The sequence below is a fragment of the Cryptomeria japonica genome, chromosome 1, assembly GCF_030272615.1.
Source record: "Cryptomeria japonica chromosome 1, Sugi_1.0, whole genome shotgun sequence".
Taxonomy (NCBI): domain Eukaryota; kingdom Viridiplantae; phylum Streptophyta; class Pinopsida; order Cupressales; family Cupressaceae; genus Cryptomeria; species Cryptomeria japonica.
Genome location: NC_081405.1, coordinates 394,896,886 through 394,920,658, shown reverse-complemented (window position 1 = coordinate 394,920,658; position 23,773 = coordinate 394,896,886). Strand labels below are relative to the sequence as shown.

At 36.9% G+C, this 23,773-nt stretch overlaps 1 protein-coding gene across 2 annotated transcripts in view; it reads right to left on the bottom strand.

Moving 5' to 3' along the window:
- LOC131070933 (probable UDP-N-acetylglucosamine--peptide N-acetylglucosaminyltransferase SEC) overlaps positions 1-23,773 on the bottom strand; it is a 104,035-nt gene that overhangs the window by 47,246 nt on the left and 33,016 nt on the right. For both annotated transcript variants that reach the window (XM_058006628.2, XM_058006627.2), the window contains exons 2-6: positions 12,918-13,063; positions 12,475-12,573; positions 12,227-12,277; positions 5,654-5,770; positions 5,509-5,565 (exon numbers count right to left, since the gene is read on the bottom strand). In XM_058006628.2, coding sequence (XP_057862611.2) covers positions 5,509-5,565; positions 5,654-5,770; positions 12,227-12,277; positions 12,475-12,573; positions 12,918-13,063 — 470 coding nt within the window. The remainder of the gene's footprint in view (positions 1-5,508; positions 5,566-5,653; positions 5,771-12,226; positions 12,278-12,474; positions 12,574-12,917; positions 13,064-23,773) is intronic.

Here is a 23,773-nt window from a genome sequence, read left to right as displayed (position 1 = left end):
ATATAAGGTTTCCTTGTTCAAGAGAGGATAGAATACTTAGTATTTTATTCTATATTCAAGGTGTCATAAAAAACACGTCAACATGTTCCTACTGTTGTGGGATAAAAGGCAAGTTGCCATGATTTGGGTGTGGTGTGCTCTTGAGATTAGTTGGGTTGGGCAGTTTACTGGCTCCCTTTTGAGATTCCTACGGAACTAAGTTATGATTGGTTATAAGATAGTTAGCTAGTCATAATGCTTATCCTAATATACGTGTTCACTAATCTATGTATTTGTTCATTATCTCTTGAAGCTGAATTATTGATGATTAATTGGTAAAGGATAAATTATATTGTTGGAATTGTTAATTTTGTGCATAAATAGGTTAAAACCAATTGGGGGACGTTACACTTCAACAATAACAGGTGGAAAAAATGTTGGGGTAGAAATTTCAATAAAGCTAAACAGCTACTCAAATTTAAGGTTTTATATCATCTCTGGAATGTCAATCATTGAAGATTTCCTAGCGAACAGATTTCAATTATATATACACACATACACATATCTGTGTGTATATATAATAAATATGTATGTATGTATATAGACAAATTTTGTCATATCTCTAGGTCCTTGAAAGAAATTTTCAATTATATGGAGATAGCATTGGGTTGGGTAAGAGATGCCCATTGTAAGATACCTGACTTAGGTTATCAAAGATTCCTAATTTTATAGATTTCAGAGCTTCAATAACAATGCATTGCAAAATAGAGAATTTTGAAAACCACTGTCATTCTTCTTATAATGAAAATCATTACAGTACTGAGCATAATTAATCAGAAATTATAGACCCAGGGGGTTAGCAAACACTAGGAGACTTCACTCAAAAATTAAATAGAGGAAATAATATAATCAAATGTATGAAGACCACATGGAAATAGAATACCAATAACTAACCTAGCTCTAATTTTCATCCAACTTGACTGCTAAGGCAGCTTAGGTCTGCAGTTCCAGGGCTGCCGTGTCTAGCTTAACTCCCTTGCACTGCCTTAGAAAAGGAGTGTGGTTATGCCTTAAGTCTGGTGTTGATGCTACACTACAGGTATTCCTGATTGACGTTTTAAACCATAATGATAACCACCATCTGATTGCGAACTAATATGACGTAAGAACTGGTGCAAGAACAGTGGTGACAGTAGCTAGAGCGTCTTCTAGGATTGGCGGATCACAGATCAGGTGACCTAACTGTTGTAGAAATCCTGATTTGTTGCTCTATTCCTTGAATTTTCTGCCCTAGCTCCTGGAGTGTGGGCCAAATAATCTCCAACAAGTCCCTGAATTTACTACCCTAGCTCCTGGAGCGTGGGCCAAATAATCTCTAACAAGTCCTCCCTACACTGTGTGATCAAAATCAGCAAGAAATCCTCCAGCTGGGCAGTAGCGACGACCTATGGCCTGACTGGTGGGTGATTTCTCTTCAAACTGCAAAGATGGTGATCAAGCAAAAGTCATTTAAGCTAGGTTAAACTCAGAATTTTCTAATCATCGTAAAATTCAAATGGAACTGGTAGGATATAGCTAGGGGTTTCTGTCCCAACATTGAGGTGCAGCTAGGGTTTGCATCCCAGCTAGCACCACTTTAGGATTGCTCCCAAAAAACATACCAAATTCCTGATGAAGTGTCCAGCCAACAGTAGCTAAATATATACCTGTAGGATATAGGGTGCAAGGGCCCAAAAGTTAGCACACATTTTGAAATTTAATATTCATATTTTTATTTTTTATTCTTTTTATAAATTAATATACTAATACTAAGTTTTAAAAAACACTATTGTGAGGCTGAGGTCAGCCTTCAAGTGAAAGGCGACATGATAGAGATGACCACTACACCAAAAGCCCGAACTATTAGCAAAAGGTGCTCATTGGCATTAAAGGTGAGGTTTTCATCCCAATAGAGAGTTCGAAGGTGGGCCCCTTCATGGACACGCAACTGCCCAATCATGGGTGGGTTCTAGCCCTAGATACACACCTTGGGAATTCGCACCACCACAGTAGGGACATTACAGCCCACCACAGTTTGCAGGGCTTGACTTCAAGACCACAACTCTGATACCAAGTTACGTGACTACTATGCCAAAAGCTTAGACTGTTAGTGAATAGCACCCATTGGCATTAAGGGTGAGGTTTTCGTCCCCACTAGCGTGCTTGGAGCAATCCCCCTTGTGGACATGTGGCTGCCCAATCGCAGGTGGGTCCCAACCTTGGGAACACGTCCAATGGGAATCCACACCACCGCAACAAGGACATTATACCCATCCATTCGTTGTGGATCTAAAACCTTTATCTTCAACTACCACCAGCAGAAAATAATGTTGCGATGCTGCTTTCAATAGGGCTAAATAGTTACTCAAATTCAACGTTTTATATTATCTCTGCAATACTTTTGGTTGAGGTTTTCCCAAGGATCAGATTCTCAATTATATATGTATGTATGTGGGTTTAGATATGTACTGTGTCATAGGTTTCACATAATTTAAGCCATGAAGTTCAAAATTTGGCAAACTTAACATAACCCTTAACAATTCATTACATTGCGACCTGAAAATCATATGCAAAAAGTGGTTAGGATTTTTTTATTATGCTTTTTTCAGATTTTTCCTATGAAAACAACACTCACATCATGTTTCACAAGACTGCAAGTAATTGAAATGCAAGCCTTGCACCAAAGGACAGAAGCCAAAACCACTATTGACAGACCAAGCTCAAAAGAAGTAGAAGCCTTAAATCACAATTTTTCCCTTTAGAAAGCATTACAAAAACCCTAGCACCACAGGCTAGAGGAAGTACATAGTGGGTTGAGGCAACATTAGTGTCCATCTGTAATGTCCCCTTCTCAGACCTGATCTTTGACTTGGTCATTATTGGCTTCAGGGCATGATTGAAGAGTTAAGTTGATATATTTAATTAAAAGGTCACGTTTTAATATTATATTCGAACGTTGACCCCTTGGCCTAGTCTATTGACTTTATGTTGTTTTGAAAAGTGGGCTTTTTGAGGGTGGCGCCTTCATTAAAGATTATTTTATTAATTTCCAAAGTCAAAGCAAGCTTAATGTGGGCGCATTTATCAAGGTATTGAATTTAATTAAAATATCAATATTAAGCTTGAAAGGAAAAGGATGCCATCTTGGAGAAAGGATTAGGGTTTGGATATTGAAGTGGATTTTAGGGTTTCGTGAAGTCAACAGGAAGTTATAAAAGGAAGACTTTGAGCATCATTTCACATCTTTGGTCTACAGTACTGTTATGTTGCCGGTTTGGCTCTGGGTTTGCTTCGAGGAATGAAGGCCTCCTAGCTCGGGCATCGCTTCTTGTTTGTAAGACAACAACTAGTGGTGATTTTAGTCTAGTTTGTGAGTTCCTTGAAATTTGTGCATTGTAATCAGCATTGTAGTTCTTAGTTTCTGATTTTTGCATATTAGAAGTTCCTGGTTTTTGCATGTTAGCTTCAGCAGATTGGATGTTTAATTCATAAATCAAAAAAGACAAAGAAATTCGTTGCGGGTATTGCATATTCCCTTCCATATAGGAAAGGCGCCCATGTGTGCCAATTTGTAGATTTATTTGTGAAGCATCAGATTTTTAAAAGAGAAATCGCCCTTTCCAGCTGGGTTGTACCTTTGCTGTCTTGGGAATTGTGCATTGAGTGTTAGATGCTTTTTAAGTCTGTTTTCTGTTCTTAGTCTGAGCGCCTCCTTTCTATTAGAGTTTTGCAATTGATATCAAGCATTTTGAATGAGTAAAGAGTGAGTTCCGAGCATTTCAAAGGAATCCTATGTTGCTGGTTATTTGTTGAAAGGTGCAGGTCTGTTAAATCAGTTTGGAGAAATCTGCAATATCTTTATTCGATGGTGGTGAAAGTTCTTTGAAAGCGATGGGAATGCTTCATTGAAGATTTATTCAAGTCTGGAGAAAAGGTTGGATCTGTTTATTGCCATTTCCGTTAATCTTACTTCTCAGCAAAGGAATTCATTAATATTGTACCTCTCTATTTATATGCTGATACGTATTGTTTGCAAGATTTCATCTTTCATAGTGTAAGCTGGCAGTAGTACTGACAGCAGAGTAAAATCTTGCTTTATCAAATTGTAATGCTCTTCTTACTTTCAGCATTTGATATTGTATTTAATTGACCTCCGCCCTATGGTAGCTACTTTCCCATTCTGGGTTAGCAAGCACATTCTGGGTGTTGAGTATTTCCAGCTTCCGCATTTCTTTTCAAGCATTGTTTTGTAATCACTCCGCCATATGGTCGCCCCTCACTCCATTCTGGATTGGGTAGCACATACTTGGTGTAGAGTTCCCTTTCAGCATTTAGGGTAGAAGATCCTCTGACCATATGCTCGCCATCATCGGCGCCATTCTTGGTTAGAGTTACTGCATAAGCAATTTGTTTTAGATCCTCTGACCAATGCTCACACCTTGCCCACAACGGGATCCTGGTGTACATTCTGGTTAGAGTTGCTTCAGCACGTTTTGGTTTATCTTCTAACCTTAACGGGTGCATTGAATGTAATTTGTAATTTGTACAAACGAAAAAATTTGGCTCGGAAAATTTCACCATCCCATTTGGTGATTTTCCTTTGTGACATTCAACATACCCTAAATCTGCCATTGTCCCATTGTGGAAGAGTTGCCCCGCTCAACACCAAAGGGATTTAGAGTTCAAGAGCAACATTTTTATTGTTTGTTTAAGCCTTGACTCACTATTTGTTTTTTATAAAAGGTTTTAGTTTGTTTTTTGTTTTTTTTATAAAATGTAATACATTAAATATGTATCAATTGCTTTTATTTTCTTTTTTATTTTTAAATTTTACACATTAAAAGAATGTTAAATATTTAGTTTAGATTTTCAATTATTAGTATATTAAATATTTAAATTTGACATATTTAATATTTAAAATATTTAGGTAAAAAGATTATTTATATTTTAATATATTTAAATTTGATATAATAATGTTTTATTAGTTGAATTTAATCACGAGTTTTTGAACATGAACATTGTGACGAAGAATATGTACTTATTGCTTGCATTTATTTAGTTAACCTAGATTTATATGTATTATTTAATAATGTTCAGCGTGAATTTAATTATTAGATGTTCTCATGATGTCCCACCTTAGCCCATCACTTCACAATTTAGTTGAAAATTTACCTTTTTTTTGCTTGCCTCGGCCTACAAACATTAATGTAAGAGTATAGGTTATTCATTTTACCCAAGCAGGAACTTATGGTTGTCAATCTTAAAACTTTTACTTCAGCTGACTGTTCCTGGAAATTATTAAATTTGTATTGATGTATTCATTAATGAAATTCTAAGGTGGTCGTCAGAAGAAGAACCACATATTGTACCACATTGTACACATGCCAATTATCTTCAATGAAAATTGAATGATCATGCATGAGAGATAATTTGTGAACTTAAAAGCATTACAGATTCTGAAAGTATTTTAAACAAAACCATAGCACTCACCTGTTGTGTTAATCCTTGTGCCTTAAGCAAATTACCAAGGTTACTATGAGCATCAACCTACATTAAAATAACCAATTGATCTTAGCAAAAACAAATACCACAGCATCAAAACCAATAAAGAAAATGTTAAGACTAACATACTTACCAAACGAGGATTTAGGTGCAGTGCCTGACGGCAGCAATCTGCTGCTTCCGAGAGCCTTCCTTTTCGCATATAAGCGCTAGCAAGATTGGACCATGCATCATAAAAATTTGGACGTATCTGGAAAAATGCAATGGAGAGATGAGAGTGGTAATTCATATCATTGTTTGAACTCTGCAAAATTTCCTAATAAACTGTGTTTAGAAAGCAGTCTTTTTTGGTTTATTAAACAGTTCTGACAGAAGTTTTAAAACCACAATACACTCTTCACTGAAGGAATATACACCCAGACCACCTAAAAGAGATTTACAGAAAAACTATCCCAAAAGGGAATTGAAGTGAGACACTCTTTTTGGCCATTATGGACATTTGCCGTTGTTTAAGAATATAGTTAAGACAAATGCATGTGTCTATTTAAGTCATCTCTCCAATCCCTTCAATTGTCAATTACCACAGTTGTAATAATCTGAATTAGTAGAAAATTAAAGAACGTTTCCATCCATCTATATGTGAAAGAATCATAATGGGAAGCAATATAAAATTATTACCATTGACCAAAAAAATCTGTGAAGATCTGTATGCATTTAATATTTAGATCTCTAGTTCTCTGTCAACGATAAACAATAGAACCTCAAAAACATATAAAATCATAAAATCATCTATCCTAAAGTTACTTCAATCTAGGCTTGTAGTATCCAGCTCCCTGCATTGGCACATGGGCTTGTTAGACAAACAAAAAACTCAAGAAAAGTAGAACTTATTTACATTGATGAGCTCAGACAGAAATTAGCACTTTCCACAATTGAAGACTCTGCTGCCTCTGTAAAGATTAGTCCTTGAAATTTAATTTTAGGGCCCTTGTAAAAGATCATGTCACCATTGAGATACTACAGAGTTTCCCTGCACGGAAGCAGCACCTTTGTGATTCAACAATAGGCTCTGTATAGCATTAGAATCAGGTTCCCCAGGAAGCAACAATTGGGAACTTAACACCATATATGAGTCCAAGTTAAACCCCGTGATGAGTCCCATGCTTTTCAATGTGCCTAAAGATTTTATAGCATAAAACCCTAGTTTGTTGACCCCATAGTATAAAATGTATCCTGATTTACAAAAATGTAGCATTACCAAACACTTTCCCTACCTTGTCTAGAAACTTATACAGATACAGACAAGATAATCCCCACTACAGCATGGATATTATATCCAGATGCATTCACATATAAGCCTATATTTGGTGTGCATCTGGTAAATCTAGATATGTTAGCACACACTGTTTGGTGCCAATTCTGGTTTAGGATTTATGAAAAAATATACAAATATTGTGAAAAGAATAGAACATAGAGAAAATTGTACAAGCGCATATTTAAATTTTAAATCACTAAAGACAAATGTAATAAAAATAAATAAATGATATAAACTAATATACATATAAATAAATAATTTAAAATTTGTTAACGGCATAGTACATTGCTAGAGGGTGGCATTGTTGCTTAGCGATTAGCCCACCTAAGTTTAAACCCCTACCAGGTCAATGGATTCATGGGTCTTATGCCCCTGCTGCCACCAAGCCCATGGGCTTAGATTGTTGTTTGTTAGTGGATGGGCATGGATCCCCTATTGTGGTCCAGGCAAGGTCCAATTAATGGCTAGATTCTTGGAGAGGACCCCTCTACAGAACCCTCGCAACATTATCAAAAAAGAGACATAAAATATATAAATATTTTTGAAATTATATTATGTGCCCTAGATGTATAAATAAATAAATACATGTATATTTTTCTATGTAACATGAGGATGCATCCCCAGCTCTCAAGTTGGTGTCCCCAGGATGCACAATGGCATGGGACGTCCCTTGGCTGTCCCCACATTTTTTCTGAACCCAAGAAGATCCCTAACACAGTGTAATAGTTCTAAACATTTGGTGGATGTTTGGTCATTTCCTAGGCAATTAGGGACACTCAACCATCATGGGGACATCCCAACATTCCTCATGGAGATTAGGAATCAATAAATAAAATGAAAAAATTGTGCCTACTTTTATTAAATTAATATTTGCCATTTATTTAAACAAACAGTTTTAAAAGGGGCATGGAGGACCCACAAATCCCTCCCACACCCCTTATGCAACCCTAAATGCCTTTCAACAAAAATATAAGATTTTTTTTTGGCCCACCACAAGTTAAGAGGATTTCAGTATTTGCTCCCAGCTGGATGACAGTTTCAGCAGCAGGTTTTTTAAAAGAGGCAGGATAGCAATTAACAAGACGAAATTAGGTAAAGGGGATACAATCTGCAGGCTGCAGCCAGTGTTTGAATACTTTTTCAGCCACTCCAAAGTAGGCTCTACAGTCACCATTCCTACATAATAGTCAATTTTCACTTTTTTATATTCTTTCTCATAAAATTTAGAGACTTTATTTGCCATTTATTTTTAGTTTACTCTTTTTTAAGTCACTCGAAGCCAGTCCTACAGCAGCCTATCAAACATATTTTTCATCTGTGCCCATAAAAATAAGCAATAACAATGAGTGTGTGATGAATAGTTAATAAGTCGATGTCAACATAAAACCAAGGCACAATGAAATTTTTGGGAGTGTCGGGGGTTCCATTCTTGTGAAAATCCACAAAATTCTATTGCAACACAAAAAAAATCATTTTGCATACCCTTCGTCCACTCTTCAGAAGTTTGCAAAAGGTCCTTTCAACTAAAGCCCTTGATGTAATTTATCACCATTTTGAACAATACAGGTGCCCTCTTTTCCCTGTGCTTTTTGGTCTTTATATTGACAGACTAGAAGAATGGCTAAATATGCAAAGTGGGGACTGTGTTATTTTAGGAGATTATGTTGTGAGGCTTCTCCTATTCACCGATGAACTCATCTTGATTGCTAGATCTGTGCAAGAGTTACAAGAGCATTTATATGCCTTAGAGCAATTTTGCAAGGAGCTAGATATGCAAGTCAACACCAGCAAGATAATGATCATGATCTTCTCCAATAAAGGAAGAAAAGGTAGCTCAACTTATATTTTGAAGGGATTATTCTAGAAGAAGTAACAAAGTACAAATGCCTTGGCATTGACTTTAACAAGAAGCTCAAATGGGATACTTGCAGATGGTAACAAATTTTGGGAGGGTAGAAAGTGGCTATTATATTGTAATGTCCCCTTTTCTGCTCTAGTTTGTTTCGGGGACCATTAGCCTATTTCGGAGACCCATAGGCTAGTCGGAAGCAGAAATTAGGGTTTCCTACCTCTGGGAGGATGTTTCTGCAGTTTCAAAGGCTTACATGTTGGAATTTGTCAGTTTGGATTCTGGATTCCTTATGGGTTTTCAAAAAGCTTCGCAGTGAGGGTACATGCATAGCAAGTTATGGAGTTTGACCAACTTACTATTTTTAGTAAGTGGAGGCAGAAGCAGTTGAGTTCTCTAGGTTTTTCTAGGTTTTCTGAGAGCTCTGCGATGGTATAACATGCAAACCAATCTGAGGACCTTTTTCAGAACTTACTATTTTTAGTAAGTTTGGCAGCTGCTCAAAATGTGGTTAAAATCACTTTGGAAACACTTACTATTTTTAGCAGTATGCTATTTATAGTAAGTACTATTTTTGGCAGGGATTCTGCAACTCAACTCAGTGGCTATTTCTAGCAGTATTATTTTTGGCAGGATCCTGTATTCACTCAGATGACTATTTTTAGCAGTTCAGTTCAGAGCTCCAACTCAATTCAGTTTTGGTGATTTCTAGCACTTCAGTCTCCGGCTCAATTTGGCAATAATCAATATTTGAGAAGGTATTTTTATTATATTAATACCTTAGGCATGAGGTATTAATATTTGATTATTTTATGGATGGACAACTTAGGAGGAGAGAAAATATTAATTTTATCCTAAGTCTATTTGGGCGAAATTTGCATGACTTCAAGGGGGTCGTCATGGTGTTAATAATTAAATTATAACTCAAGGCAAATGGGGCAATTTTCAATGTATATTGCCTTGGTAATATTTTTTATTTGGAAGTCATAGTTGGGCGCCCACTTTACACTTTATTTTATAACACTTATATTTATTAAAATGGGCGATTTTGGGTGAATGTGAGTTGGGCGAACTTGTGCAAGGAAATGAAATGAAATGCAATGCCAAATGTGGATGAAATGGAAAGGCATTTGGTTTGGGCGCATTTGGAGAGCATTTGAATTTGAATTTGGCTAGCAAAAAGTTATAAATACAGGCCTTGGGCTCTCATTTGGCGTCCATGAAAATTTGTATAACGAAGTGCTCCCGGAATGGTGCCAGATTCGTGCTTTGAAGTTGTAAGCTTCCTAGCCTACTATGTTAGTTTCGTGCTTGAGAGATAGCACCTAGCTGCGGAGAGACTATTTCTCACTCAGAGGAATAGATAGAGCGTGTTGGGAATGGTTGCTTCAGTTGGTTTTTTGTTTTTGGTGTAAGTTTGTGTGTTTCCAGGTTGCTGGTTGGCATCATCGCTGAAGCGTATTTTCACTCCTAGTTTCCTGTGCGAGCTCCTGTTGATTCTGATATTGGCTCTAAAGATTTCTATGCTCCCAGTGATAAGATTTGTAAGTTTATAGCCCCTAGTATTGAGTTTCCAAATTTTAATTGCAAATTGAACTTTTCAGCTTAGACGTTTTTGTTAAGGAGTGCATTGGGTTGCGTGCTGAGTGTTTGGGGTTATATTGTTGTTGTTTTCTTGTTGGTTCTCAATCGCTATATGCTTATTATCAGTTTGTGTGTGTTGTTGGGTGATTTGAGTGGGTTTTGAAAGAGTTAGGAGCATTTTGGTGTGTTTTGGTGTTGCTGGTTATGCATTTCCAGCTTGCTGTCATAACTATCAGATTTTCGAAAGTTGGTCATTGGGTGTGCTTTTGAGAGTGAGTAGATTGGGTGGTTAGATGATGATTGGAGGTGTTGTTGCAGTTGTCAGCTCATAATCAGCACTTGGCTATCAAATTTCATATTTATTGTAATGCTGGTTAGTAGTACTAACAGCAACATTTTGGCTTTCTGTTGTCCCACTACATAAGTGGAAGAGGCTGGCTCAGCCGCCTATCTTAGATTAGTAATATTTCTTATATTCAGAAATTTTGTAATGAATTTGTAAAGCTGGTTAGTAGTACTAACAGCCATCTTTCAGATTTCTTAGTTGGCTCCCACTGCATAAGTGGAAGAGGCAGGCTTGGCCGCCTATCTTGAGTTTGTAATTATGTCCTCCCGCTGAATAAGCGGTGGAGTTGATATTAATTTCTATTTCTAGTCCTCCCGTTGCACAAGCGGTTGAGTGATTGCATTCTTCAGTTCTTTGGCTTGTCCTTGGCTGGTTTACCGCCAAGTGATTGCATAGTTTTCAATATCCCGTTGTATAAGCGGAAGGGGCTGGCTTGCCGCCCAAAGATTGTAATCATTTTCCATTATTGGCATCTAACGATCCCCTCAACACTGTATGCTCTCTCACCCTCCCAGATTGGGCTCTCGGTGAACAGAAAGTGGAGGGTTACTTTCAGCAGCATTTGGTTTTCATTTCCTAACCATAACAAGTGTTGTGTTGAATGTAACTGTAGAGAAAATTGGGAAAAAATTAAGGGGGATATTACATATATGCTTAGCAAAACAGAAGCAAGGTGATGGAGTTATGAGGCTGGAAAATTATGCAGATTCTTTTTAGGCTTTTAGTTATTGCAATGATTCATTACATATATAAATTATAGGCTAGCAGCACTTCAATGGTAAAATGGAAGGAAATAGAGAGGATTCAGAAGCACATGATCACAAACAAATTCAAACTCAAAACTCGGTCCCTTATGAAATTCTTCTTGCTGAAACGAGAATCTTTCCTATCAAAGCCAGATTTATGGTGTGTCTCATAAGTTATCTTAAACAAGTTAAACAAATTGAGACATATTAATGCCATAAGACTGCCAATAAAGGTATCTTGAATAAGAGAATCAAATCCTGGATGAAACAAAATGTCAAGTGGATAAACAAATGGAGCATTCACCTAAATATGTGCACAAACAATAACAAAGAAATAAAAAGGCCTTTGTTACAGATAAATTCGCAAGTCTATGTGATGTAAGACTTTTTGGAAAAGGAAACATTATCTTGACAAAAATTAACCCCATTTATGATCATTAACAAAAGACTAACGTAAGAGCAAATATGCCTTGAAGAATGACGATTCTTATAGCTCTCACCATCTTCGATGTGAAACAGGTTGATGGAAAAGGCCTAAAGAAGAATGAGAGGAAAGATTTTGTATCTTTTGCACAGCATTATACAACTATTTGATTTAGATCATTGAGGTTGCTATTTATAGGACTAATTGTAGAAAGAAAGAGTCTCTCAGATATAACTTGCATCAACTTTATACAAAACAAGCAATTAACAAAGGTTACTTGAAAGGTAAGAACCCTAAATCAATCAGTAGGAGCAACATGAATTTCTATTAAAAAATACTATGGCAATTTCTCTAGAAAGTCAACATGGATATAATCCTTAAAAGTAAACAGTGTGGATAAACAATGGCTTAGCACAAGTATGTAAGATTTGTGAACAGAAACCTTGATAGCAATCAAATAGAAGTGAATAGCCAGATCAATGTTTCCCTTTTCCTGGAAACAAAAACAATCAAAAGGAAAAATTATAGTTAGTACTGCACCAATGCGTAACTAAATGCTATATATGATTAGAAACATACAAGTATTCAATGAAACCCTTAAGGACCACAAGTATCACATTTTATTAAACTAAAGAGAAAAACATACTATAACCAAAGAAACAGCTAAAAGCTTCACAACATAAGCCACACCTTCCATGCATTAGCCATGTTTCCATAACACTCCGCAAATTGGGGATCAATCCTTATAGCCTCTTCATTCTTAGCAATACACATATCAAAGTCATGTAACTGCAGACAAGGCATAAATACACAATATTCAAATCAATTAATAAATGCTCAACTACATTCTCAAACTTGCAGTTTCTTCAATCATTTGCATGACCAGGAATTACAGATAGCAATAATAGTTTTCCAAAAGACCAAGCATTCTTCATTAAATTAGTTCGTAGAACTAGATTAAAACGCTAAAAAATATCCATGTTATATTCCTGAAGAAACTAGGATTAAAACAAATTTTCATGGATAAACGTAAGTAATATTTTTATCCAGTTATTTTTGACAAATAAATCCCATCTTTGGAAAAAAAAAAAAAACACATTCATCATTTAAGCTATTTTCCAATATCACATTACCTGATAGTATATGGCTCCCAATAGAAGAAGATTATCAGTCCGTGTACAATTTTTTTCATAAACAATGTAACAATGTTCCAATGCTCGATTATAGTTGCCTGCTTTGTACTCCTGATGTGCAAGGGCCAGTTGTATATCTTCATTTACTGCAGCATATGTATAACAGATATTTAGAAGAAATTATATTGACAAATTGTTTGTTTCACACTCAGAACACAGTTAGTATAACTTGAAGGAGAAAAGAATGAGAAATGCAGGAATGCTTCACTTTTCTGTTGGATTTCAAATAGAATTTCATATCATAATTTGCGTGAGCATATGGCATGCATAGTTTTTGCTCATTACAACTTATATACAAGGTTATCGGGAGACGGGGGTACTTGGAGACGTTGGAGACTGGTACCGGTACTGGTATGGGTAATTTTCAAAAATAGGAGACAGGGATACTTCAAGATGCCAATTTTTTTTTAATATAATTTAATAATTTCCAGAAATATAATGACATTGAACTTTGAAAACAAGAACAGTGGTGGAGTTTAACGTTAGATTTAAAATTGAACAAAAATTGAAATTAAAATTGCTTATACTGTTGGTACCATAGCCAGTCTAAATGTCTTGTGCATCGAGAAGTTTCCGGAGACGTGTCTCCGTCTCCGGCTCGTGTCTCAGGGGGCAGGAGACGCGTCTCCTAGTAACATAGCTTATATATAGATAAACAACTCATGACTTTACAATGAAAAGATAACTCAATCTGTGGTTTATCAAGGCATGGCTAAAATATTTCCTTTTTTATTTAATTTGCACAGAATGCAAGGAATGGACAATGAAAGCCTGCTAGAAGAATTGATCTCAAGCCCGATTGCAAGTCATAATGCTTCAATTTGGTAGATTTCCTAGAAGTATTGAACTCAAAAATGCCCAAAGATTGATTGAAATTCCATAGAAGCATCTTACTGCCACACTGTCGTAATGCCAAGATAACACAGTAGCACTTAGCAACAATGGGACAAGTTCAAATTATCTCTGACATATGTCAACAAGCAATAAAAAAGCAAAAAACCAACTGCAAGTCTACAGGGATATAGACCACCATTTTGAAAAGGTTTACTCTTTATTTTAAGAATGTTATGAGACCTGAAATTTTAAAGTGCTTCTAATGTAATGAACCAGCAGTCAGTCAGCACTGAACAAGCTTCATCTACTTAAAATCAAGGACAATTCGTATTGAATTAAACAATTAGTTAGGATCTGTTCACGTGGTTAAATAAACAGACTGAATCCCTAAAATGAAGAGACTGTTAGCGCATAATTAGGAGTTCCTAAAATAAAGGATAGTCAGCACCTAATTAGATGTTTACCTAGGATTTGTTTGACCTGTTACACCAGATAGATTACAAGTGATTGCTCAAACAGGAATGATTACTGCCAGCAGACTCCTCTTTCATCCTATCCTTCCCCATTATATAAAACTATAAAATCATGTCTAAGGATCTTTTGGAATGGAGGTTTCCCTTAGAATTGTAAGGGAGGATTTGGTGGCCTCTCCACACAAAATTGTCTCACTCAAGACCTTGGGCTGTTCTTTGCATCGGTGATACTAGAACATATTTTCTTTTTCTGTTGTTTTTAAGTTCTCTTATAAAGAAAAAAATATTTGCAAATTTATATTCTAGTTCTATACTTTGGTCCATATTTGTATGTTGGCTGTAGTTAACATTTTTAGGTTCAAGCTCAGGCTCACGACAATGATATTAAAGCACCAATCCTGCCAACATAAATTCATCTGATCGGCACAATGAAGAAGATCACGAGTAAGCAAAGGCATGACAACTATTTACTGAGAAAGTACATGAAGGGATACATGGTACAACCAATGGTGCAGAGTGTAACGGAGATGTCCAAAGCAATTCAGGAACTGCTTATGGTAAATACTCACATTACTCATGGAGTTGAATCATGTCATAGTTTTTGGCCCATATATCCTCCATCCCCTTACCAAAACCAGCCGAAGCCGGCCCATGATGCGTCTCCTCCAACACATTGGAACCCCTGACAAGAAGCTTGGTATTTCAACAATGATCCCCTCAGAAGGCTCTGGCAGACCTGTATGCCCAACAACACAGACATCCATACAGAGTATGATTTAAATGCCTGCAGGGTAAACGATAAATGATGTTGATGGACAAGACTCCAGCAGGACAAGTTCACAATATCACATGCCAAAGACCGAAGTTCCAAATCTTGACGGTATATTGAAAATTCTTTCGAATGTACAGCTGAATAATTTAGAAGTGTATTCCCAAATACAGGTGTCCAATATGGAAAAACTTCAGCTTATTTTTCTTCATCTTGAAGGAGATGCCTATGAATGGTTTATGACTTGGTAAAGCAAGATGGTGAACATGATGAATTATTCACTGTAGGAATTTACTGAGTTGATAATTGTTGTTTGTGGCCAGAAAACTGCAGATGAGAAGTTTTTAAAACTTTGTAATTTGCATCAAAGACAACAGAAGTTTGTGGATGAGTATAGTCCACAGGTCTAAAGATTATGCATGCAAGTTGAAGGGAAGTCACATGACAAGCTTCCTTATTTGTTGAAGCCCACCCAAGGACCTGTTGTGACCTTTTCACACATCACCTCATTGCAAATGGGGACCCCCACTTTTCTGCTTTTTAAAGTGGTTGTTTTGCTTAAGTTGTCTTACTTTACCAGTAGTTTCCTAGTTTTAGCCTTTGCTAGTAAGAGAATGTAATGTCAAAATGCAAAAGGGTGTTAAAATTGCAGAAATGATCCTAAGTGTCAAGTTGTCTTAGCTTGCCGGTTTATTTTTCTAATTGTTGAGGTTTCAATTTGCCTTACAATTCGAGCAAAAAATGATAAAAATGTTGCAAATTGGTGTGAATTTTGTGCTAGAGAGAAGTCGTTTTTCCCACTCCTAAGAAGTTAAATATGTCAAATTGCACAAACTCCCAATGAACTCTTGTTTTCCCCCCCTCAAATCCAGTTAAAATGTTAAAAGTCCCGATGGAAATAGAATTTTCACTGCATGAAATAACAAAATATGATAAGTTTGGGCTTTTTCAGTGTGAAAATCATCACAGTCCCGATGGAAGACATTTTTGCCCCATGAAATTTAAGGCATAAAAGTGAGTTGTCCCGATGGGAAGCATTTTTCCACTGAGTTTAAAAGGTGAAATTGGACTGTGTCCCAATGGAGCATGATTTTCCACTCCATTTTTTAGCAAAAGAGTTGATTTTAATGATGAAAATGGTCTTTGTCTTGATGAGGTGCATTTTTCCCCTCATGGACAGCATTTTTGGGGAAAATCCCAATGCATCTAGATTCTCCACTGAGGTTGTCCCGATGGAGATCGTTTTTCCACCAAGCCTTCAAGAGCAAAAATGTACAAGGAAAGTGCGTCCCGATGACCCACATTTTTCCATCATGAGGTAAATGACCAATTTAAGTGCAATTATGTGTCCAAATGGAGTTCAAATTTCCCCTAGAGAGCATTTTGATGAAATGTGACAAGTTTTAATGAGATTTTGAGTCCAGATGAAGGACGTTTTTCCACCAGGGTGTGTTTTTTACATGAAATGATGAAATTTAGTTGTCCAGATGGCCATCGATTTTTCCCTGAAGTGGATTTGGGTATGAAAATGAGTTAAGTGATGAAATTTATTTGTCCAAATGAGGGTCAATTTTCCCCTCATGGATATCAGTTACAAATGGGGGTGAATTTTAATAAAATTATGTGTCTAGATGGAGTGCATTTTTCCCCAAATGGCTTAAGTTGAATTCAAGTGGGTACCAAATGATATCAATTTTGCCTTAACACAAATATTTAATGATCAAGCAAAGGTTAATGTGCCAAGTGTTGAATCCCAATGCAATTCGATTTTCCACCAGGCTGGTAAAAGAGAAGTTTTATCCCACATTGGCTGTGTGGTGAATTTGCAAGGCAAAAACATGAATAAAAGACTCAGCCCAGCACATATATTATATTATATTGCGATTGATGGGAAAGTTAAACAGCTGGTTGAAGGTGCGCCATTATTGGAGAGGGTGAGATTTTGCCCAGCTGTGTGTTTGGTGCCATTGTTGGAGAATTGTGACATCATTCAAGGGGGCGCCATTGCTAATCCAGGGTCTGAAGCTTCATTTCCAACATACTCTCAGACCAAATCGCCACTCCCAGCCATCAACTTGAGCTAAAACATGGTCATTTTCAGGTGATTGGAGGCAAATTGCTCCAAATGAAGGAAGTGCGCCATGGCTGGACCATTTCCAGCCATTAAAATGTGATTCACAGAGGTGTTCTTAGACTTCAAGAGAGAAGTTCAGACCAGGGACGTTATAAAGGACACCAGGATTCCATATTTTCAGACTTAAGAGGGCATATTCAGACATTGTACTCAGAAAATCAGACCTGAGACAACATTTTGACATCCAAAATCAGTCATTTGCTGAGTATTGATAAGTGTATTCAGGCATCAAACCAAGAAATTCAGACCAGGAAAAGTGTTTCAAGTATCAAAACCTATCATTTTCTGAGTTTAGAGAGGCGTCTTCAGACCTGGAACGTTTTTACCAGCCACTATTTTCAGACTGAAAGGTCATTCCCAGCCATAGATTCAGGCAAAACGTAATCATTTCCAGAAAAGTAAGGGTAAATTGCTTCAGACATATAAATTGCACCATGATGGAGATGATTTTCAGCTGATAAAACACAATTTTCAGAGATTTTTCAGACATTTATACTCAGAAATCAGATCCGAGACAGCAAACTGGGTTGCAATACCATTCATTTTCTGAGTTTGGAAGGACAATTTCAAACTTAAGCATCAAAATCAGACCATTGCTAAGTCTGAAAACCAGGTTTTTTTGGGGAGAATTTTCTGGATTTCAATCTAGACCTTCACATTTTCCAGAATTGGTGTTACAATTCTCTAATCAGAACCTAAGTTGAATTGATTGTTCAACTTACCCATCGGGAATGGGGACAAAGTAAGAAACATTGAAGTGTCCTAATGGAGTTCAAATTTCCACTCCATCAAATGGTGATCAAATCAACACAAAATTTTCAAGGACAATGAGTCCCGATGAGGATCGGATTTCCACTTGAGGGCTGAATTCACAAAGAGAGTGTGTAAGATGCTTTGTCCCTATAGGCATCAAATTTCCACCCAATGAAAGAACTGACAAAGATAATGCAGATGTTTTAGGAACTGATGATGATCAATTTTCCACCAAGGTTGAAATAAAGTTTATCACATAAGTGTTTGATTCAAGGTTTGTTTGTTTTACAGGTCTACTAGGAGGAAGCGAAGCATGCTGATCAAGGCTTGAGGTGAAAGAGGATGCAGCCTGCAGGGATACCAAGGGCTCAACACCTCAAAACAACACATGATGAAGGATTGGCTCCAAGATGACTCTACATGCGTATTGCAAGGACAGCATCACAAATGCAAATGAGAAAGATCAAAATTTCAAGGATGGGAAGAAGACTTCAAGACAAGGATTTCCAAAGGCAAAGATGTGGACTAGATCAAACATGAAGAAGACTTCACCTTGATGGTGAATAAATGAAGGACAATGTTCCACGAGTGTTGGGAATGGGGGGACGGGAGGACACAAGGACGGACTTCGAAGACAGGGGGACAAAGGGCTTAAGTTTCGAGGACGGGTTTCAGGGACGATGGGACAATTAAGAAGCCATTCACCATTCCTCGAATTGAAGAGTTGATTGATGAGCTGCATGGCACAATTATCTTGTCCAATGTCAAGATGCCATAAAATTCACAAGTAGGCAGAAGATTATTATGAATTTTTAGTCATGCCATTTGGTTTGATGAATACCCCTGCCACTTCCAATCTACCATGCACAAGGTATTCCAACCTTGCAAAGATTTGTGATTTTTTTAAATAATAAATTGGTCTACAGAAGAAATCTACAAGAACACATGCAACACTTGTACACTATCTTAAGTACCTTGGTGTTGGTGTTTCCAGCTGATTGTCTAAGTATTCCTAAGAATTATCCTATTTTCTATCAACAGATACCTGGATCAAAGGCCGACTAACCTAACATCAATCAAAGATTGATAAATCACCTGCACTTTTGGCTCTGCTAGACCAAGGTGGGTGAACCTTCACAATATTGACAAATCAAGACAACAACAGCAAACAAGTATTGTGCTATAGAAGATAATCCTCAATCAAACATGACCATGGCTCTTACATTTAACTCAAAATTGGCTACATCTATAGTTATTTTCAGTATTTAGCCAGATTGAGAATGAATTCCAGCTTAATCCTAATCCTAGGAACATAAATTGTAAAATGAATGTTGATGAAAAGGATGGTTACTGAAATGAAATAAACTTCACAAAGGATCGTTGCCTAAATCCAAGGGTAACAGAAGTCAACTGACAAAATATACATATTCACGAAACCAAACTCAGATCCAACCATTTAATATCAGAATTTATGTATGACATAAGCGTTTCTTAGAATTACAACAAGAATTTTACTTACAAATCACTTATTTGCATTCTCACATCACAGTAACATGACCATAGAATTTAATCCTTTCCTTAAGAGAAACCTGTAAACATGTCACACAGTCACATTCAAAATGCAAAGACAAATCAAAACATCCTGAACATTTCAATTCATATGACACAAAAACACAAATAAGAAGACAATTCTCTCGTATTCTTCATTAACTCTGTAAAATAGTTGATATAATTCATTGATTCATAATTCTGCAAAGACTTTCTATTACCAAAGCTTTAGACATTTCTAGTCTACCTGCCCAGTACAAAATTTCAAAACAGGACCACGTATCAATAATCTTGAATTCCCTTGTATAGATTACAAGGGAGCAAACAAGCTTAGGATCATTGATACATATGTCAAAAATTTGATTGATTACAAAGGTATATACCCGAAGGTATCCTTACTTTTGCATTAAACAAAATATATTTGTACCCTTGAGAGGGAAATGCAAATATAACTAAATTCTTGTTCGGAGATGCTGATATGAGCTGTCCTCTAGATGCGGCTCATCTCTAACTGATTTGTTGATGTGGAACATGCTGAACTGGAAACTCAAGAAGACAATTGAATTAAGGAAAATAAAGTGTCAAGCCAAGACACTGAAACCTAGTGACCGATGGATATGTATTTCAATAAACACTTAGCTTCTTTCTATAATTATAAGGTACCTATGATCATATCCTAGATCTTGCAAGGTCCTTATGTAAATAGCTAGAAAGTAATTGAATATACAGTGTGTCACTCCTTCCATGTAGTTCCTCCTCTATCAAGGACTGCTTTGGTATAATTTATAAACTTGGCATATCCTACATCTATAGCAATAATTTCATTTAAGGTTGAATGGCATGCTGGCATTTGCAACTTTTTCCCATCATCGACCACTAATAAGATGCATGGCACACACATCTCACACTCATTCTTCCAGTCTTCAAAGCAAATTAACTCATTATCTTTATTAAGAAAATTTGGAATTGACCAGTGAGTTAGAGTGCAAAGGAATTCTATCTTTCCCTTTATTGCTTGCTCATTTCTTTCTACAAATGGCAACTCCTCTACCAACACTCTAATCATCTTTTCTATTGGTTTAATCTGTGGGGGAGCATTTGGTCTGAATTGTGTGGCTAAGAATAATCTTTCAAAAGTATGCACTTTAGGATGCCATTGCTCAAACATTGATTTCAAGACAGGCAATATTTCTTTGCACTATTTTTCAGCCTGCAACAGCGCTTGATAACCTTTATGTAACTCTTCAATCTTATCCAAAATTTTCTGGAACATGTGTTTGAGAATGCTTTGCAGGACTTCCAAGGCTTTGCCCTTGTCAATTTCCCTTGTCTTATGCAATGCCTCTTCCATTATTTCTAATTTACCAGCAAATTTATTGAATTTTTCTCTCAATTGGGTCATCTCACCAGCAGAAGATTCACCTTTAGCCATGGCAGAAGGCCGATAGATAACCATTGTTCCTTCTAGAGCTAGAGCATAATCAACTTGTCCCAAGGCTTTCTACAATCCTATGTTTTCCATGTACAAGTTATTGAATGCTTCATTTAAAGTGACATGCCTTTCCTTAAGATTATCTATCTCCTTTTGTTGGCTCTCAGCAGCAGCCCTAGCAAACATTGTTGCATGTAAAGTGATTGTGGTAGCTTCCAAGGTAGTTGTATCCGTTAAAGTTCTCACAACAGCATTGCCTATTGTTTCCTCCACTCCATGCAATAATTTTGGCTTATCAGTCCTTGGAGCCTTGGTCCATTTAGCCAAAGATTTGGATATTAAAATTAAATCTTGTGCCTCTTACTCCTCTAACACTCTCAAACTCAGCTGCAAACATTGGATCCTCGTCTTCTGATTTGATCCAGCACAAAGATATCTTCAAGATCCCAATTTGGGATCAATAACATCCCACTTTCTTTCACCATTTTTTTGGCTTCATCAAGAGTTATGTCAATACCATCCACATTGAGGTGTGATACCTATTCATCTGACAACTCCATCTTTATTTGTAACCAGAAACTTTTGAATTCTGAAGTTTTGATAAAGTCATCAGCTAAAATGAACTGACCAGCAGCAATCATTCTCTCATCATCCACTTGGTCCATTGGGATGGTATTAGGCATATTTATTTTGTCTTCCTGTTCTTGTCCTTCCTGTTCTGCAATATCTTCCCTTGGTGGAGATGGTAGTGGCTGATCAACTTCATGATCAAATCTCATTTGGAACATTGTATTTACTGCCTCCTCAGTGCCACCCTTGTTTCTTCAGCTATTTCATGAGATGAGTTTCATCCTGAGGTCGCACTCTTGTTCCTTACCTTTTGTGGGGTGAAACCTTAAGTAAAGCATGAGGAGCAGCTTGTGATGTTTGATCACCCTGATCAACAACCTGTTTCCCTTTGCCTTGCACTTCCTCCACCCTAGGTGGCAATTGTTTCAGCCTCTGCTCCATTTCATATGATTGGGCTGCAAGTGATTGGCCATATATCTGTTCAAAATTATCCAGCATTAGGGTCATCCTCTTCATATCATCTGGGATTTCTGAATAGAAACCTCGAAAGCTTGGGTCCCATTTTCTTTTCTCTTCTTCAAGTCTCAACAATATGGTCCACTTCTTTCTTCTCTGCAATGCCTCTGAAATATCATTGTAGTTTTTCACCACATCTTCCTTATAAAAGGTCTCATGAATATATGTGGTCCTTTTCATTTTTATAACCCTCAAGTGGTTTATATATCCCTCAAGACCAAAGGCCCTTAATCTTCCACTTTCAAGGTGATACCTATCCTTAATGACCTTGAACTTGCTCCAAAAAGTATCACATCCAATTACAAAGTCCACAAACCTGATATGTCTTGGCATATGGGTTCATTTCTTCTCTGTTTCTACAAACTTCTTCTCCATCCAAATGAGCTGCCACATAAATTCAAGAAAGGCAACTCTAGGAGGAACTAACCTAGGCAAACAATGTGGTGCCTGAGGACACCCATAAATTCTTATCAAAGTATAATCAGAAAAGAAGAACCAATCCCCAAAATTGTGGGTGAATGCATCTTCAAGCAATGGTTTGTCTGTTGGCCTTCTCTCTTGCTCTCAAGAGTTGCACAAACATGGGTGGCAATCTGCTATAATTCAACCCACACCAACTCAATATCTTCATTACAAAGTGATTGTGGAATACTACATAATCTGAATTTTCCCATATCAGAGTCCAATTCTGTATTGGTAGTAGCCTACCAAGGTGATCAATCATTGTTATTTTCATACTCAGACTCCATGATTGTCTATTTTGAGACAACAGTATGTGACACAAGAGAGAATAATGTCTGAAATTTATGACTGATTGGTCATTCTTTACCCTCATCAGCCCTTCATGCAATTCATTTTGTAACTAGGTGGCTAAGTCATATTCTTCGTTAACATTGGGATGCTGAATTCTCATAACCATCATCATCATGTTGACTGGCATTCTCACTTTGTCAGCATCCCTTCCCAATATTTGGCATAGAGCAGAATATCTCTTCACAAAATAACTTTCAAAAGTTATTAGCTCAAAAGGCTCCTACTCTAAGAATGAGATGTCATTCCTTCCACTTTCATACATCGTCTTTCTGTATCTAGGAATCTCATCATTCCTCCAAGTCATCTTTTGTATCTTATACTCTTCCTCAATTTTATCTAATTTGATTTTCTTCAAGGCCTGTCTATTTAAGTCAAAACAATCTATGATGCCCTCCTTGCTCAAATTTGCCATGACCAAACCCTCAACACTCCTAATTGTGTTTGACTCAAGGTGATATCTTTTAGCCAGCAACCTGATGAGATTTGGCTCGGTGAAAACATCTAGGACTACCAACTTTCCTACATCCAAGGTCCAAGGGTTTGACACAGGAATGTCCTTGTCCCTATTACCATAGAAAAAACTAAATAAATCTCACCCTCAATATGCTATGTCTGCATCTATTTAATTGGCACATTGGTCGGAGAAAGTTTCTTTGAGCCTATTTTCCATTCATGACCCTGGTAATAAGTCTAGAATATCTTCATGTAAACCCCTAACCTCCCTCTTTGTTTTCTTCTATGCCTCAGGTTTTCCTCATGTTGAGCAGATGATTCTACTACTTGTGCCAGTGGGTCTACCTTCCTTTTCTTTGTTTTGTAAGTTTCACCTTGTGTCGGGGTTATGTCAATGGTTGGTTTTTTTTAGGTACTATTGTAGGTTGCACCTATACTAGGGTTTTGTTTTTCTTTAATTGAATCACTCTAATTATCCTTTATCGATTGAGAAAACCAGAA